At 34.7% G+C, this 18,270-nt stretch overlaps 2 protein-coding genes across 2 annotated transcripts; both read right to left on the bottom strand.

The window, feature by feature from the left end:
• Positions 1–2,063: 2,063 nt before the first annotated feature.
• ifi44a7 (interferon induced protein 44a7) lies at positions 2,064–7,288 on the bottom strand. The gene is made up of 7 exons (XM_009306125.5): positions 7,102–7,288; positions 6,123–6,156; positions 5,351–5,558; positions 4,989–5,135; positions 4,715–4,889; positions 3,165–3,265; positions 2,064–3,081 (listed from the first exon to the last, which is right to left on the bottom strand). Exons 1-7 carry the CDS (start codon positions 7,136–7,138, stop codon positions 2,902–2,904), a joined length of 882 nt encoding a protein of 293 aa, XP_009304400.1. The 5' UTR covers positions 7,139–7,288; the 3' UTR covers positions 2,064–2,901.
• A 6,155-nt stretch (positions 7,289–13,443) lies between these two features.
• ifi44a6 (interferon induced protein 44a6) lies at positions 13,444–17,662 on the bottom strand. The gene is made up of 7 exons (NM_001423394.1): positions 17,525–17,662; positions 16,613–16,646; positions 14,782–14,986; positions 14,522–14,668; positions 14,244–14,415; positions 14,027–14,127; positions 13,444–13,925 (listed from the first exon to the last, which is right to left on the bottom strand). The coding sequence occupies exons 1-7, from the start codon at positions 17,604–17,606 to the stop codon at positions 13,743–13,745; spliced, it is 924 nt and encodes a 307-aa protein (NP_001410323.1). The 5' UTR covers positions 17,607–17,662; the 3' UTR covers positions 13,444–13,742.
• Positions 17,663–18,270: the final 608 nt, after the last annotated feature.

The following is an 18,270-nucleotide window of genomic DNA, read 5'->3' on the forward strand; positions in this document are numbered from 1 at the left end:
CCACCCCGTAGCATTTGTTTCAAAGACGAAATGCAGCCATACGTACCTCTGGCTACATATCCATGATCTCCAGAAATGTACATAGTGTGACGTTTTCAGAATGAGCCTATGTTGGCACTACCACCAGTATGGAATATTTTAATGGGTCTTTAAATTTTACCCTCATTATTAGATTTTACCTTGTGCTATTTAAATAAACCACTATTTGTCATTACTAACATGACCAATACTTACTTACCCCCAGGGCCATTTATATCGAAGTTTATATTTAGCCGCACCATGTTGGTGTTTCGCAACATCTAGTTTTTATGAGGTGGGTTGTTAGCCCAACACTCAACCCCCAATCTGGAGAACCAGGACATACACACTAGGGACAATTTAGCTTACCCATTTCACCTACAGCACATGTCTTTGGGCTGTAGGGGAAACCGGAGCACCCGGAGGAAGCCCACAACAACATGGGAGAACATATAAACTCCACAATGAAATGGCAACTGACCCTGCTTTGCAATATATCTGCAAATGTCGACAGCGCTACCCACTGCACTACCGTGTTGCCCCAACATGACCAATATTTTACTTAAATTTATAAACCCAAGCAAATGTAGTTTATTTAAATGTCTTACAAGTTCTTGCAAGTATCTTTATTAAGATACACTAACTGAAGAGTGCCATTTTGAAGTTGCAGAAAAACACATACAGGTACCAAGGTAAATTCAAACATGAACTAAACGAAACATGGAAACTCTTCATGAAATTATACATCACTTTCTTCAATTTGAGTTATTTAATAGTGGTGGTTTATCATGAATCTGTTCTCGTTGTCAGTTTATAGTGTTAGTGTAGAATAATGAAACTCATTTCTAGTAAATGGGAAGTGAATGAAATCACTGTTATACTCAAAGCACCTTCAGACAAATAACAGATCATTGGCAATCATTAATTTTGTCTGAACAGGCAGCACATGAAGTGATCTTTACACAGAGTTTGTTCTTGATAAGATATATCAACAAGAAGGGTATTCAGTACAATGTGCAGTGCAAGCTTGCTGTTCAGTTATTTTAAGCAATTATAAAAGTTAACCAATTTAGATAAAAGCTAATCCAATCAGTTGTTTTCTCTGTTGACGTTATGAATTGCTTACAAGATTTGGGTGAATTTACAGTAAATGGAAACTGAAAGGGATTTAAATATGAAAGTGAAACTGAAACGTTAAACTGCACAGTCATGCCCCTCCACTCCATGAAAGTGCATGCTGACAAAATAAAAGATCAAATCAATTGCACAATATTACTAAACGTGTAAATGTATTCTCATTTATTAAAAGTCAGAGCCTCCCCTCTTCTTAAAGAGAACCCCTAGGTATCAAGTCGTGTATATATTATTATAATAAAAATGAAGCCTCTTTGTGAAATATGTACAAAAAAAAAATGACTCTTTAGTTTAGGTCACAATTCATGGTACCAAGAATATTAATACCAAACCATTGGCTTAATAAACTCCTAAATACACTGAAAAAAAAAGACATTTTTTTGCAAAGTGGCTTCACAACAACTCTAGAGCCCTGACTTAAACCCAATTGCTTAAATCCATGGCTGTATTAGAACAAAAGGGTGATTTTAATACACAGCAAAGGGTCTGAATATTTAGAACCATGTGATATTTCAGATTTTATTTTTCAATATATCTGCAAAAAATGTCAACAATTCAAGAAGGTCGCTGGTTCAAGCCTCGGCTGGGTCAGTTGTCATTTCTATGTGGAGTTTGCATGTTCTCTCCATGTTCGCGTGGGTTTCCTCCGGGTGCTCCAGTTTACCCCACAAGACCAAAGACTTGTGGTACAAGTGAACTAGGTAAGCTAAATTGGCCATGATGTATGAGTGTGAATGAGAGTGTATGGATGTTTCCCAGTGATGGGTTGCAGCTGGAAGGGCATTCGCTGCGTAAATCATATGGTGGATAAGTTAGCAGTTCATTCCGCTGTGGTGACCCCTGATTAAAAAAGGGACTAGGCTGAAAAGAAAATGAATTAATATTTCTATTCTACAAAAATACCACAAAAATAATTCTTTAAGGTTTTATTTAGTATCACACAGACTTTACACCATACAGAAGCATCTTTTTTCAATTATATTTATGCTTGTATTTTCTACTTGAAAACTAATCTAAATTGCACAGTCCTCTTGTACAAAATGACAGTTATTATATGTGTAAAGAAGTAATACTGATTAACATGTTAACACTCTGCCTACATATGCTGGAGGAGTTTAAAATAGCTTATAATTGGAATATACGATGGCACCATATCAGTAACTACAATACCATTAACAACATTTTGAGTCCAGAAGAAGAGCTGCTACATTTTTAGTGCTCAGAAATGTTCAGGAATAGACAGTATTTTAGCTTAAACTTAAAACACAAAAGTACAATACTGAAATTGGACCATCACATAGAAGTACTCTTACTTTATTGTTATTGAGTTTAAAGGGATTGTTCACCAAAAACATTAAATTCTGCCATCATTTACTTACCCTTTACTTGTATCAAACCTTTATGAGTTTCTTTCTTTTGTTGAACACAAAAATATAATATATTTTGAAAAATGTTTGAAATCCTGTAGGATTGACTTCCATAGCATTTGGTTTTCCAATGAATGTGGTTTCTGAATTACAGCTTTCTTTATCTTGTTTTGTATTTAACAGAATAAAGTGTTTTATAGTGTTTTTTTTTTTTTTCAATTAAACATACATTTTTAGAAATGTGACACAGCCAACTTGTCAAAATTCTGACAGTCATACTGTGCGTGTGTGCCATTTTAAAGGGTAGACTATAATGCATCATGCTGTATATAACGCCTACTAAGATGATAGCATGCTTTAAGTAATTGATCATTATTTTCAGCTAATCAGAACAATGTGAAAAACCATGGCTCAGTCTCTCATTAGCAGTACAAACTATCTGTTGAAATGCATTGAGAATCAGCACATCAGCAACATCATTAGTTTGAGTTTCCTCATGGTAGTTCTTCACAGGAAAAATCAAGTTCATGGGCACGCCAATTTTGCTGTTGCACATCCTCACCTGGACAGAAACAAAATAAATATTTGTTTGTAAAACTACAGAAATCAGCATGCAATGTGTGTGTAGATGATTAAATGATTTACCGCCTCTCTGATCTTCTTGCTGTAAAAGACCTTCTGTAGATCCTTTTTGACAAGCGGACACAATTCATCCACTTTAGTCAGGACAACCACTTGAGGAATCCCTGCAACAAATGTCAATCAATCAATAAAACAAATATAAATACTGTATTTTAATAACTTCTAACACATTCCCTTGTTCTTATTTTGCAAAAACAAGGGGAAAAATTATCTGGCCACACTTTATTTTAAAGGTGCTGTATGTAAGTTTGACAAGCAGAAATTGAACTAGGTATTGCACCTCTGGTTCAAAACACACCCAAGAGCATGTTGCCATGATGACACCAACCAACGCTGATTTAAGCCGTGTACATAAAAGCAACGGCATGCGATAGAAGGAATATTTTCCATAATAAAAAAAAGTTTTTGTCCTAATCAACAACTGAAAATGATATTTTAGAAACGGCTTCTATTTCTTGCAGCTAAACAACAGAAAACTGTGTTAAATGTTAATAATGTAAGTTTGAATGACATTTCACAAGACATTTATTGCCGTACTAATGAATGCAGCAGCATATAGTTCACCTCAGATCTTGAAAATAAAATAAACCATTTGAAATTGAACTTGTGGACTGTGACTCCAACACATATGAGTGATTCAGAATGTACATTTAATAATGTTAAAGCGGTTTAAATTGTATTAATGATACACATTTTGTAAAAGATTATAAACCTACCATTTTGTTGGAGTGCAGTGAGGGCATATTCTGTGCTCCTGAATGGCTGTATCTACATTTCTGTCGTTTCGTCTGGTTCAAACAGCCAAATTGGTTATCTCTTCAAATCTCGTCAGATAGTGTGTTGTTAGGACACAGGGTTACATATAACCTGCTCACCTACTGTTTACGTTTGTAATGTTTATGTTATTGGCTAATTAACAACCACCTCATGTGGAACTCTGAATCTGCGTCTCATTTTGGAGGCTGTTACTGTCCACCGGAGGTTTTAATTCAGTCATGGACGGACACTTTGAGAACCTTCATGACTGACTGAATCCCACGACAACCCTTGGTGCTGAAGTATAATTGGCTAAACCGGCATTGGGCGGGTCAAAAAAAAAAAAAAAAAAAAAAAAAAACAAAGACAGATGTTTGCACAATTTCAAAGCAGAACATCAGACTTTAGCACTGATTTTCAGATAAACAAGAATGTTCACTTATATAACATCTGCAAACATATTATGGTATTTTTAGCTTTAGAAGAGTCAAAACTTACATACAGCAGCTTTAAGGTACAACAAGACTTTTAGCTCAATACACTACAAATGTAATTTGCTAATTAGATATAATTGATTAAAAGTTAGTAAGGTAGTAGTTGGATTTAGATTTCGAATAGGATTAGGGAATAAGATCGTACTTTAAGAATTATTAATCAGCAATGCCTTAATAAAATGCAAGTAAAAAAACTGTTGTTAGTGAGAATTTGAACTTAAGCTAGATGCTAGGTGCACTGACATTTTTATGTTTAGAAAAAATGTAATAAAAAGTCATGAAAAAAATGATACAAACTTTTACCTTCATCACTGATTCTCTTACGGATGAGCCTCAACTTTTCGATCAGTATATTATCATTTGAGCTGAACTGGATGGTATTGGCATCTACGACATACACCAGGCAGAATGCTTGATCTGACAATGAAGGTGTTTCCTTGTATGATTCATTTTTGTGACCAATTGGATTCTCTGTGAACTATGTGAAATGCAAACAAAATATATTTACAAATGTGAGATTGTTCAAAAACTCATTTTAAACGGAATTAATGTACTTAATTTCTGATTGAAATATAACCTTGTATCCCTCCTTCACATGGCCATGTATGGTCTTGACAACATCATCTGGTTGAATCCCAAGTAAGGTGTGCGGTTCTAAACCCATGATGTCACAGATTTCAAACGGCAAATCTGCATCTGCCCTTCTGATGCGGTACGCTTTCAGCTGTGAACAAAGACCAAGAAATATAGCAAAGCAGATATTTGTAAATATCACACAGTTTGACAAACAATTATTGCAATGCTTGTGATTTTAAAATAATGTCTGGTTAGGTAGTCTTAAAATTGTAGCAGGTCTATTTCTTTAGTTCTATGAGCATTTTTATTTTAGTGTTGTGACAATGGTACCAATACTGTGCAATATAGGAGTGAAATACTTACTGTTTGTGTGAAACTGTGACTGATTGCTGAATCCGAAGCATCAGTTTGTGCTACACTGATTATTTTTCCCTGAAAGGCACTAACAACTGAGTTAATAAAGCTGGACTTTCCCGCTCCAATTTGTCCAGCTACCAGGATCTTAATGTGTGTAAGACTTTGACTTTTCAACTGAAAATATTCAAGATGTTCCTTTAGTTTGTCCTTCTCTCTGCAAAAGACAAGATATACATTTGTGCATTAAATAATACACTCATGCTTTGTGTATGTTTTTTTTTTTTTTTTTTGTAGATATATTGGTTTTGGGGATTATACAATAATTAGTGTACAAACAAAAGCATCCACATAACCTAATTTTATATAGTCTTGCACATTGGTTATTTGTGCAGGGCCCAGCATAAATGATGCAACATTGAATCACGTTTAGTTTCTTGCACATCACACTGCTGGCTGCAGTTAGACGAGAAAAGCCATCATGTGCTTTTGCCATTGTACCAAACTGCTTTTTTTTTTTATCTGTTCCCTGAACCATCCACATGAAGCCGTACCAACCTGTAGCATTCATTTTACACACAAAATGTAGCCATTATCTACCCCGATGCACATATTTCCCAGATTCTTACAAATGTACCCCTGGGCATATTTTTTCCAATGATCCTGTGTTGTATTTATATAAATATCATTCAAATTTATACGACTAAACATAAGACTTAAAACAAATATAGAAGATTATATATAATAAATACGAATAAACATTTGTCCACATATAACTTACCCCCAGTCGAAGTTTCTCCATGGTTGATCCAGTTCTGTAAAAAAAAAGGTTAATAATGATAATAGTTAATAATAATAATAATTCCTTAACAATTATATTTCTGGACACTTGAATCATTTTACAAATGTTGGGGGAAATCTCCTCAACCCCCACTAGTGTGCAGCATCCACTGGGATGAGATGATAGCAGCCATTCAGAGCACAAAACACACCAGATTATTGATGATGGAGGCTAGTTCACTGTTGTCCAATGACTTAATCTAACTTAATTTACCTAATAACCTAGTTAAGTCTCTTAATTGCACTTTAGGCTGAATACTAGTGTCTAATTAAATAACTAGTAAAATACTATCATGGCAAAGACAATGTATGTATGTATATATATATATATATATATATATATATATATATATATATATATATATATATATATATATATATATATATATATATACACACACACACACTTTTTTTACGTTTTTAAAAATTTGTTATCAATTATTTAAAAATGTGTTGAAAATCTTCTCTCCTAACTTGGGAAGAATTTCTAAAAGAGTTACAATTTTACAGGAGAGCTAATAAATTAGCACTCAATCTGTATGTCATTAAGTAGCAGACACTTTACTGAATTACACGCACTGGCTTAAAAGAATACCACTGGAGAAAATTTGTGATAAAATCATTAAAAACAAACAAAACAGGCTTTCCTCCTTTCTCTTGCTCGATGTCATGGACATCAGATGTACATTGCTGATTAATGAGGTACAGTCTTCACTGCAGCGCAGCTGTTCTATTTGCTATTTCATTAAACAGAGATTAGCCTGTTACAATAACCTGTACATCATGATGTAATTGTAATTTTGTTAAACAGCTTGCCTAATGATTTTGTGCATTTATGGTCAGATGAAAATTTATTAAAAGGATATATAACATTACAAGATGTTTAAAGAATTATCATAGAAATAATAAGTTGCACTTACCCGGTGTTTCTGCTGGTTTTGATGGTGAACCTCCCATTTTTTCTACGTTTTTTAAATAATTTCAGCAAATAAGCAAGCTTAGCTGTAGAAACACACAAGCGTTTTTTTTATTTTTTATTTTTTTAAATAAACGAATCTACCATTTAATGAACCGTGTTTTCATTCTTGGGATGTGTGAGGGTATTGTGACGGCAGCTCTTAGCGATTAGGTATTTATAGAGGTTAGGTTAGGGTTAACCCTTACTTTCAATTTCACTTCATAGAACGGGGGGTTTCTCTCAGCTCTACTGCAGCAAAACAATACCGTAATGTAAAAAAGACCCACTCACCATGACACAGCTTAGTAGACTAATCCCATCACTGCATGGACATATTTACGTTTTACAGAAAACATTAATCATCACACATCAAATCTTTATAATGTGGTAATGCATCACCTAATAACTGCAAAACAAACAAACAAACAAACAAACAAACAAACAAACAAACAAACAAACAAACAAAAAACAAATCCCACATCCCATACCAAATACAATACAGAAGAGCTGAATGCATTCATATTATGGAATAGTTAGATAGGAAATGTTTATCAGTATATATAGACAATAAACATAAATGTAACAATTAAACATTTTATTGACTTTTTAAAAAAAAAATTTAAAAGTAAACCTACAGTATGTGTAAATATATGCATAGGCCTGTGTGTATGTGTGTGTGTGTGTGTGTGTGTGTGTGATTACATTCAAAATGACACTACATGAGCTAATCGGCCACCGATTAGCTCATGTAGTGCCACCTGCCACCTGCCAAATACATCAATGGTTAATTGTTAACACTTCAATCAGGATTTAAGCACTATATAAAGACCACAGGTGGGAACCTTTTTTTTTTTTTTTTTTTTACAATTGAAGACATTGCAGAGAGAGGAAGAAGAAGGAGGTTGAGAATAAGAGGGAGAGGAAGAGTGAGAGGTAAGGGTAGAGCCGGTAGAGGACTTCATGGCCAAAGAAGACAAACACTTTCAAATGAAATCAGAGCAACCTTAGTAGATCACGTCATTAACCATGGTCTGACAATGCATGTGTCTGGACAGAGAGTGCAGCCTAACTTGAGTCATTGAACTGTTACCTTTGTCATCCAGAGCTGCATGCGCCATTCATGAACTGTACAAGTTTCCTGCACAATGTACTCTACTGTGAGGGAAAAGTTTAGCCTGCATTGTCCCAGCCCTATATATAAATGAATATAAATAAAAAATGTGGCAACAGTGTGTGTTTGTGTATCTGAAAATATATATACATATTTTAACAATATGGCAAAGCATCCTAAAGTTGGGGGTGCTTTTCATTATGCCCAACAGTGTGTAGTTGGTTATGCAAAAATTTTTGATAAGATTGATTTTAAAAATGCTGTGTGTAGTTTCGGTTGCAGTGCTTCATTTTGCAGGATATATTGTATGAGGTATTTTGCAGTTTGGGTGCGTGGTTTTGTGAATTGTGTTAAGTATTTTGATAAAACAAGACTAGTTTGAAAATTTGTGTTATTTTATAGGGTGCTTAAGTCTTTTTCAGAAAGTCCTCGTCTTATTTACTGTTGGGGTTTAGGACAATTTTGCTAATAATAAACAAATGCAATTTGTAAATGCTAATGACAAGTGAAATCATAATAGATTTTTTATGTGCTGTCCTAATTTAGTTAATTTGGTACTTTTGAAACCCAGGCTCTCATTAACAAATGAAAGTAAGAACAGCAGAAAGTAAAAGTGAAGGCTTTTTGGTAGGTTGTGTGCTGAAACACTCAAAACAAACCCAATGGGCTTTCGTCCAACCAATCAATCCAATCATTGTCTCAGAGCTGATTACAAAGAAGGAGGAAAATTCAGAGCGCAATTGCTTCTAACATAAATTATATTCTTGAACACGTTGCAACTCATGCCTCTTGATACCCTACCATACATCATGCAATGTGGTGCCAGGTGTGATTCAAGTGTTTTTTTTTTTTTTTTTTTGCTAGTTTCAGCCCATGGCAGGTCTTATGTGCCACGTTTAGTAGCTAACAAAATGTCTGGTAAACAATTGCTACTTTATTAAACTGCACAAGTGAAATGCACAGCAGCAAATAAATTTATTTCAGCATATACTGTTGAATTCAAAAGTATTAGACCCCCTGTTTATTTTTCACAATTTTTGTTTTAACAGAGAGAAGATTCTCAACACATTTCTAAACATAATAGTTTTAATAACTCATTTCTAATGACTGATTAATTTTATCTTTGCCATGATGACAGTAAATAATATTTTAATAGATATTTTTCAAGACACTTCTATACAGCTTGGGGACATTTAAAGGCTTAACTAGGTTAATTAGGTTAACTAGGCAGGTTAGGGTAATTAGGCAAGTTATTGTATTATTGTCGGGATATTAAGGAAACCCAAGCGCACGGGAGTTAAAGAAAGTTTATTAAACAGGAGTGGATCAAAATTCTGTCTTTAAAGCAGTATGGGGAAAAGTCACTCAAATGTAATAGTAAGAACACAGGCAGTCAAAGTATATGGCCCTCCTCTGGGCGATGCTCTTCTGTTTGACTAGTCCAGCATCTTAGCAAAACAGTGGAAAACAATGAAACAGACCTCAGGCAGGTGAGCTGATGAGTTGGCTTCGTTCAAGCACAGACTGTGGGCAGAGCAGAGGTGAACCAATGAACAAATAGGTTGGGACCGGATAGGACAAGACGAAATACACAAGGTTAAAGCTTTATTTAGGACAGGTAGCTCACACAATACATAGACAAAACAATTATCAAGCACAGAACGAGGGAGAAGGGGAGACTAATTAGCCAAATAATCAGGGAGAGTAATGGGGACGGGGAAACAAGGGAATTGCTTACAGGTAAAATTGCATAGCCAACAAGTAACTAGACACAAGAGGGAGACAGAGAAAACACAAAAAACTCTGACAATAATGATGGTTTGTTCTGTAGACTATCAAAAAAAAAACAAAAAAAAAAACATCAGCCTAAAGGTGCAGTAGGTGATCTGCCAAAATGCTAATCGGTTAGCATATTAGCTATGGACAGCAGGGGAGGGACTGTGTTTCAAAGCTACGCCTCCTGAAATTGCGAACGAGGCTAATTATTTTGTCCTTATAATGGCTTTTTATAAAATTAATAACTGATTTTATTCTAGCCGAAATAAAACAACTAAGACTTTTTTTCAGAAGGAAAAAATATTATCAGACATGAACATTTCCTTAAAAAAATGTTTCCTTAAAAAATAAAAAAATCAAAGGGGGGCTAATAATGTACGTTTCAAGACATCTTTACACGTTGTACAAGTGTACATATTTCTTCAGACATCTTTATTAACTGTGCAGTGAATGAATACATGGATTGGGGAAAAAACTTACTGTATACATTTCTAAATTGAAATTTGACTTTGTATCTCAAATCAACTTTGAACTCCTTTGAATGTATGACAAAACATGATTGTATTCTTTTATTAAGTCATGTTGGTTTATTATGCTTCTCAAACTAAATTTATTTCATTCAAATAATTACCCATGCTTTAATTTGGTTTAAGGTTATTTCAGTAGGTTTTCCACCAATTTATTATCTGCCATCTGAACAATCTGTTCAAGAGCCTTCAGTATCAGAACATCAACATCATCATCTGTGTCGATCTCATTATAGTAGTTCTTCACTGGGAAGATGTTTGATATCGACACACCCACTTTAGCACTGCACAGCTCAGTCACATATGTTGCATAACATCAAGTATGTTAAAGCAGTGTATAAAAGTGAAACTCATACATGTTGTGAAGGGTTGCATACTATCTTCTTGCTCGTGTAGAACCTTTTTAGGTCACTTTTGACTAGTGAACATGCTTCATCTGCTTTAGTCATGACAATGAATTGGGCAATGCCTATAGCAAATGCGGTGCTTTTCACAGAGATCTGATCTCAGCATCATTATGAAGCTGTGTGATGTCATGTGTGACGTAGGTTGGTAATTCGTCTATAATGCTGTTTGGATGCCATTTCATTCAAATTTAAATTCGATTAAGATGGATTAAAAATGGCATTTGTGACATTATATTACTTAAGACTTTAACACACTTTTTCAGCTTTATATTGAACATGAGCAATTTGGAGAGATATGTGGAATCTGTAGGAATATGTTACATCATTCTAGTTTATCCAATAGCCAATCACAGGTGGTGTTATGCAAAATAGAGTATGATGCTGCTGGGTATGTTTCTAATTTCTGCTTTTATTCATACTGTTGCATAAATACCCAACCATCACAGGAAACATGTGGCAAACTTTGATAGTCAAAAACAATTTTAACATCACATTTTATTCACATTTATTATTTGGCTGTACATATGACACAACACTACTAGATGCACCAGACACAACAGGGGCATAAAACTGTCTGGGCTGTGACACTGCTGGCCAATAAAACTGCCTGGGCCATAGATTTGCATGGCTTCAGATCTGCTGACACCACACAGCTTATGTTAACCCTAAGTGGGGCCATTTTGCAGGGTTGCCTACTTTTTGCAGTGATTGGTTGTCACCTGGCAGTTTTTGCTTGAAATTTGCATAAAGTTGAGAAATGGCAAAATTCTCTGGCATCCTCGGCTGTTCTTAACGCTTTCTCCATGGTGCTTTCAATGCACTGTGCTCAACTTCCATCTGAATGAACTGAAAATGATGGTTGCACTGCACTTTTAACTTGCCAGTGGAAACACTGTTCAAGCTAGTGAAATAATTCAACTAACTAGGCTACTGACACCTGTCACTTGTCTGTCACAGAACCAATACGATTTCTGGTAAACAACGTCAAATTTATTAAACTGTGGAAATACAAAGCAGCAACTACATTTATTTCAACATAATTTTCAAGACAGTTGTTTACACTGCTCATCGTTTATGAGAGCTTTAGATTTCTTTATTAACTGTTTTAGGAACATGCTGAAAACATACAGTATTGAAAGAAAAAAAACTATTAAAAATTTTATGTAATAGAGTGGAGGAACTATGAGGTAAATTTGTATGCAAAAACCTGAAGCGAGTTAGTATTTAAGCAGTTCCGGTTCCCTCGTTTTTAAAGTCAATGGGTTTTTACAATGTGATTTCAGTTAAATTGCCTAAATAAAGTTCGAGGCTAACACAAAATGAAGCTGCTTTCACCTTTTAATCTACGACAAAAAACAAATCAGTTACATCACATTATTGATTTTTCAAATTGGTGGCTCTTCTTTAAAAAGACGGTTGCTATCAAGTTGGTAAAAGGAACTTGAGGCGGTGTCGGTGACATACGCCATCGAGCTGAACGGGTTTGGAGCGCAGCCCACTTGCGTTGGGCATTTGGATTTGTCTGTTTTTAAAGTATTTTCATGAATAGTATTTTATAGTTTGTTGTATTTTTCTAATTGGAAATTCATATTGTGTGTAGATAATGCCTTTACATGTGAAGACTATCAAGACAGATTCATTTGTGGATAATTTATTTTAATTAAACGATATTATGAAGATACAGCCCACCAGTGCAGCCTGTCTCTCTTCTGCTCTCAGTAATGCAAATGTGTGAATAATTGTGTAAAAATACACACATATTAACTGTGATTTTAACGTGATCAAGTGATTTTTGTCGTTTTTTTTCTTCATCTGAACACATTTAACTCTGTCATAACTGCAATATTTACACTCCTCCATAAAATGTATGGCATATGTGACTTTATGGGCTGCTTTTCACTGTACTTCGTGACATAAAAAGAATACTGAATGTTGTTCTGTGTCCATGATGGAACTTGCAGGTATTTGATAGACTTGTTCCTCACGCCTCATTTCTGTCATCTACTATTAAGGTAAGCAGGCTGTATGCAGGCGAGCGATACACATTTAAATATGTCTAATAATAATACTATGTAGGCACATTCATACATACAGTTTTAAAACTTTTACAACAACCGTAAAGCAAAACAGATGTATTTCCCATGTAAAATACTCAAAAAGCACGTAGGTCTATGTGATTTTTGCGTATTTATTTGTTTATAATACAGTATATGGTGTTGATTATAATATAATAAACAAAGAGATTAACTCTTTGACATGGAGCATATTTCTAAAAATAAGCTTGAAGAGTTGTCTGTAGCAGGGTGGTGCTGACATCACAGGCGAGCGCCCTGAAGTCACTGAGTCCGTTAGCCTAATGTTAGCTTTTCAGTTCTTGCGTTTGCATTTAAGATCTAAAAGTTGTATTTTCGTGTGAGGATTATCCGGCTGGACAAAACATGTAAGTGTAATGAACAGTGTTTGAACACACAGCTTATTATTTACAATCTTCGAAAAGCCTATGGGAAAATCCTATAGGGATTTTATCAAGAGAACCAGTCTTATGCTAGCAGCTGATTAGCCTACAAGGGGACGTCATAGTTCCTCCACTCTACAGTTGTTTGATATTAAATGTGGGTTTACTTTATTCTTAATCTTTGTATTATTTGCAGATTTTTAATTAGACTGTAATAAAGCATTTCATTAGCTTTGAGCCCCTTTGTAAGACAAAACACAATCCTCTACTGAGTCATGTTAGCCTATTATGCTGTTCATGTAAAGAAAATGTATAACGTCCCATGCATTAATTACTGTCTAAGTAGTTTTCACGATCCAGCAATCTATCATCAGCAGTCTGAACAATCTGTTCAAGAGCCTTCAGTATCAGAGCATCAATATCGTCATCTGTGTCGATCTCATCATGGTAGTTCTTCACTGGGAAGATGTTATTCATCGGCACACCAACTTTAGCACTGCACAGCTCCATCTGGGCAGAAACAGAATACAAAATAAAATAAAACTCAGATAAATTCAGTGTGTTTTAGCAGTATATAAAAGCATAATACGTATCTGTGAATGATCGCATACCTTCTCTTTGATCTTCTTGCTGGTGTAGACCTTTTGTAGATCACTTTTGACCAGAGGACAAGCTTCATCTATCTTGGTCATGACAACCACTTGAGCAATGCCTAAAGCAAATGCAGATGCAACGTAAAAGAAAACATTTTTTTTTTTTCAAGCTGAATAGTTATAATGTTGGTGAGGCTCATGAATACAGTCATGAACATTCAGGGGTCAGCTTTACCCTTATCGCTGATTCTCTTGCGGATGATCTTCAGCTTTTCAATAAGTTGCTCATCTGAGAACTGGACTGTATTTCCATCTATGACGTAAACCAGGCAGAAAGACTGATCGGAGAGGCTGGGGTCACTGGTGTAATGTTGGTCTTTAAAACTGATTGATTGATCCTGGCTGAACTGCAATTTAGTAAAATATGCTAACATCACACACATTGCACACAAACAAATATTATGCAAAATGTTACATTCACAATTAATGGAGTGTTTGTTTGTTTGTTTTTACTTTATAGCCGTCTTTCACATGGCCAAACACAGCATTGATGATGTCATCTGTTTGTGATCCAAGCAATGCTTCAGCTTCTAAACCCATGATGTCCTTGAAGACGAAAGGCAGAGCTTTTTTCTTACTTCTGATGGTGAATCCTTTGAGCTACAATTATATAAAAGCAATTTTAATAGTTTTCAAAGTAATATTTATATAATCAGCTGAAATTCTCGCAAGTCATACAGAGTAACATTATGTAAAATGTAACAAATACTTACATTTCGTGTAAAACTATGACTGTCTCCATCACTTGCGTTAACTAGTGCTCTAGAGGAGATCCGTCCTAGAAAGGCATTGTTGATAGAATTGATAAAGCTGGACTTTCCTGCTCCAACTTGTCCAGCCACCAGGACCTTGATGTCTTTTACTTCTGGATCACTGGGAGAGAAGTTTTCCAGCTTTTCTTTCAGGGCTTCTTTTTCTCTGTCAAAGCAAAAGTTTCTGTTAAATACTATATATAACTTAATAAGTTTACTATCAAGTATTCACAATGAAATGAGCATTTTAAGGAACATGTTGCCAAACAGCACATTTAAAACACATATAAAAAATTATGATTTAATAAATAAATGAACAATAAAATTATGCACTTCATGAAATTGTAGATAATTTAGTCACACTGTATGTGTACATTTCTCTGTTCTACCACTGTATATGCACATATTTACATTATTCTCAACAGAGTAAATGTCTACAATTTAATATGTTTAAAAAAGTAAATATGCCAGTTTACATTTCAGTCATCTTTTGAAAAAAAATATTCATGTCAGGTCTAAATCATGTCATGGCAAAAACCAGGAGTAAAAACTAAATTTGCTGCAGTAGGAGAAGCTGTGTCAATCTTTTCTTCATTTAATAAACGACTTGCGCCTCAGAAGACAATCCTGACTTGCAGTGAACGTGCGGTGGCGTTTGAAGGCATGAGACGCGGAGCACAAACGCTCTTGATTCTGGAGGTCATTAATAACACTAATACTGAAATGGATAAGGCTTTTACAATGACCAAAACAAAAGTGTGGTCTGCCTGCTGGTTTGTCTATAGACACACATTTTTATCATCACACGATCTCTTATAACAAAACCACATGACTTTTTTTAATGCGCATACTGGAATTTGTAAGTGTTTCCATCTCAGTTTATGCACATCTTTTCTAATTGAATAAAAAGTTTATCCAAATAGGTTATGCGCATTCGATTTTATGCACATTTTCTAAATTTTTGTAGATCATAGCGTTTCCATCAACCGTTTTTTTATGCGCATATCCAAAATGCGCATAAAAATGGGTGGATGGAAACATAGCTAATGTGAGTTTGAATGCCATTTTACATTACATATATTGCTATATACTGAAAGCAGCAGCAGATAGTTCACCTTAGATCTTAAAAATAAAACAAACCATTTGAAATTGAACTTTAGAACTAAGCACATATGAGTGATGACTCAGCATCTACATTTAGTAATGTTAAAGAGGGTTTATATGTTTTAAATACATTATAAACATCAACTTTTCGTAAGTGAGTGCATATTCTGTGCTTCTAAGTGGCTGTATTTAAATTTCTGCCATGTTTCGTCTGGTGCAAAAACAGCCAAATTGTTTATCACTGCAAATATCGTCACGTAGCGTGTTGTTAGGACACGGGGTTACAATGTAACCTGCTGACCTGTTTATGCTCGTAATATTGTTATCATTTGCTAATTGATAACGTCATGTATGTGGAACTGAATCTGTCTCATTTCGGAGTCAGCTACTGTCCGCTAGAGGTCACATTTTGGTCACGGATGCAGTTTTCTATCAAGGCAACCCTAGGTGCTGAAATATAATTGGCTAAACAGGCATTTGGCAGGTTAAATAACCAAAACAAATACAGCGTTTCGGCACGGAAAAAAAAAAAAAAAAAAAAAAAAAACATTTTCAAAGCACAATATCTGATTTCAGCATTGTTTTTTAGATAAACAAGAATGTTCACTCAGCATCTTTCTTAAATATCTGCAAATATATTAATTGTCTGCCTTGAAAGAATAGTTTATGTACATACTGTATAGCTTACCCCCAGTTAAATTTCCTCCATGGTTTATCCAGTTCTATGGGGGAAAACACATTGTTCATGTTTATAAATATGTTCATTTTTCAAATAGCAAATATTATTTTTTAATGTATATTTGTATTTACACTGTATGTTTGTATTTCATTCACATATAGAGCTCATATAGAGCTCAACCTGTGCAGAGCACATGCCCTCTGAAGTCAAACTAACTATGTTACCGTGTACAGTGCATCCAGAAGGTATTCATAGCGCTTCAGTTTTACACTTTTTTTATGTTACAGCCTTATTCCAAAATGGATGAAATTCATTTATTTCTTCAAAATTTCTTTATACAATACACCATAAAGATAATGTGAAAAAAAGATTTTTTGAAATTGTTGCAAATTTATTACAAATATTTTGCTTTTTTTTTATATTTCACACGATGTCTAACAGAGTAAAAACATTTTCACAGTATGTCTAAAAAAATTTTTCTTCTGAAGAAAGTCTTATTTGTTTTATTACGATATATATATATATATATATATATATATATATATATATATATATATATATATATATATATATAAACACATACACACATATATATGTATGTCCGGCTGTATGTCCGGCTGGGTCAATTGGTGTAGAGTTTGCATGTTCTCCCAGTGTTCACGTGGGTTTCGTCCGGGTGCTCCGGTTTCCCCCACAGTCCAAAGACATGTGATACAAGTGAATTAAGTAAGCTAAATTGTCCATAGTGGATGAGTGTGAATGAGTGTGTGTGGATGTTTCCCAGAGATGGGTTGCAGCTGGAAGGGCATCTGCTGTGTAAAACATGCTGGATAAGTTAGTGGTTTATTCCTCTGTGGCGACCCCAGATTAATAAAGGTACTAAGCCGAAAAGAAATGAATGAATATATATTTGACTCTTACCTGGATTTGGTTTTGGTGTTGATGGTTGATATGATGGCTGTGTTGGCTGTGGTTTCTCTGGTTGTGATTTTGATGATCCCATTTTTTTAACCCTTGAATCTATCAGCTTGATCCTGGTACACAGTTGACTTGTTTCACTGCAAGGAAATGAAATCAGGCCAATACTAGAACAGTTTTATATATCAGATTGGTTTCAGTTTCACTCACATTGAGAGACCTCCTCTAACACGCACGCGCGCACACACACACACACACACACACACACACACACACACACACACACTTTCTCTTTCTCTCTCTCTGCGCTCTTTGACCAACATTTTGGTAACATATTTTTACATGTATATTTTTTCAAACATAAGATACATCACACACCTGTTGTAAATGTTGTACAGGACACTTTTTTTGGTTGCAGTTCTAATGGTAAAATTAAAATAAATGTGCACTCTATACCTCAATGACTAAGGAAAACAGCTTTAATTAATAACAAATTCAATGACAACATCACATCTGGAAAATCCTGATAAAGTACACTGTACACTAATAGAACTAAAGGTTCTGTAATGGTTAAGTTTCCTGAAGAACATTTTACAACCATCTTTTCCATTCCACACAAAGTTCTTTATAATTGTAGGTAACATGGACAGTGGTCTTAAAGTGTGTGTCTCAGAGAAGTTTTGTGCCTGTGAGCTTTGGACTTTGACTGGACTATTTTGCACATTGGTTTGTGTGTTTTTTTTTTTCAT

This window comes from Danio rerio, chromosome 1 (assembly GCF_049306965.1).
Source record: "Danio rerio strain Tuebingen ecotype United States chromosome 1, GRCz12tu, whole genome shotgun sequence".
In the NCBI taxonomy this organism is placed as follows: domain Eukaryota; kingdom Metazoa; phylum Chordata; class Actinopteri; order Cypriniformes; family Danionidae; genus Danio; species Danio rerio.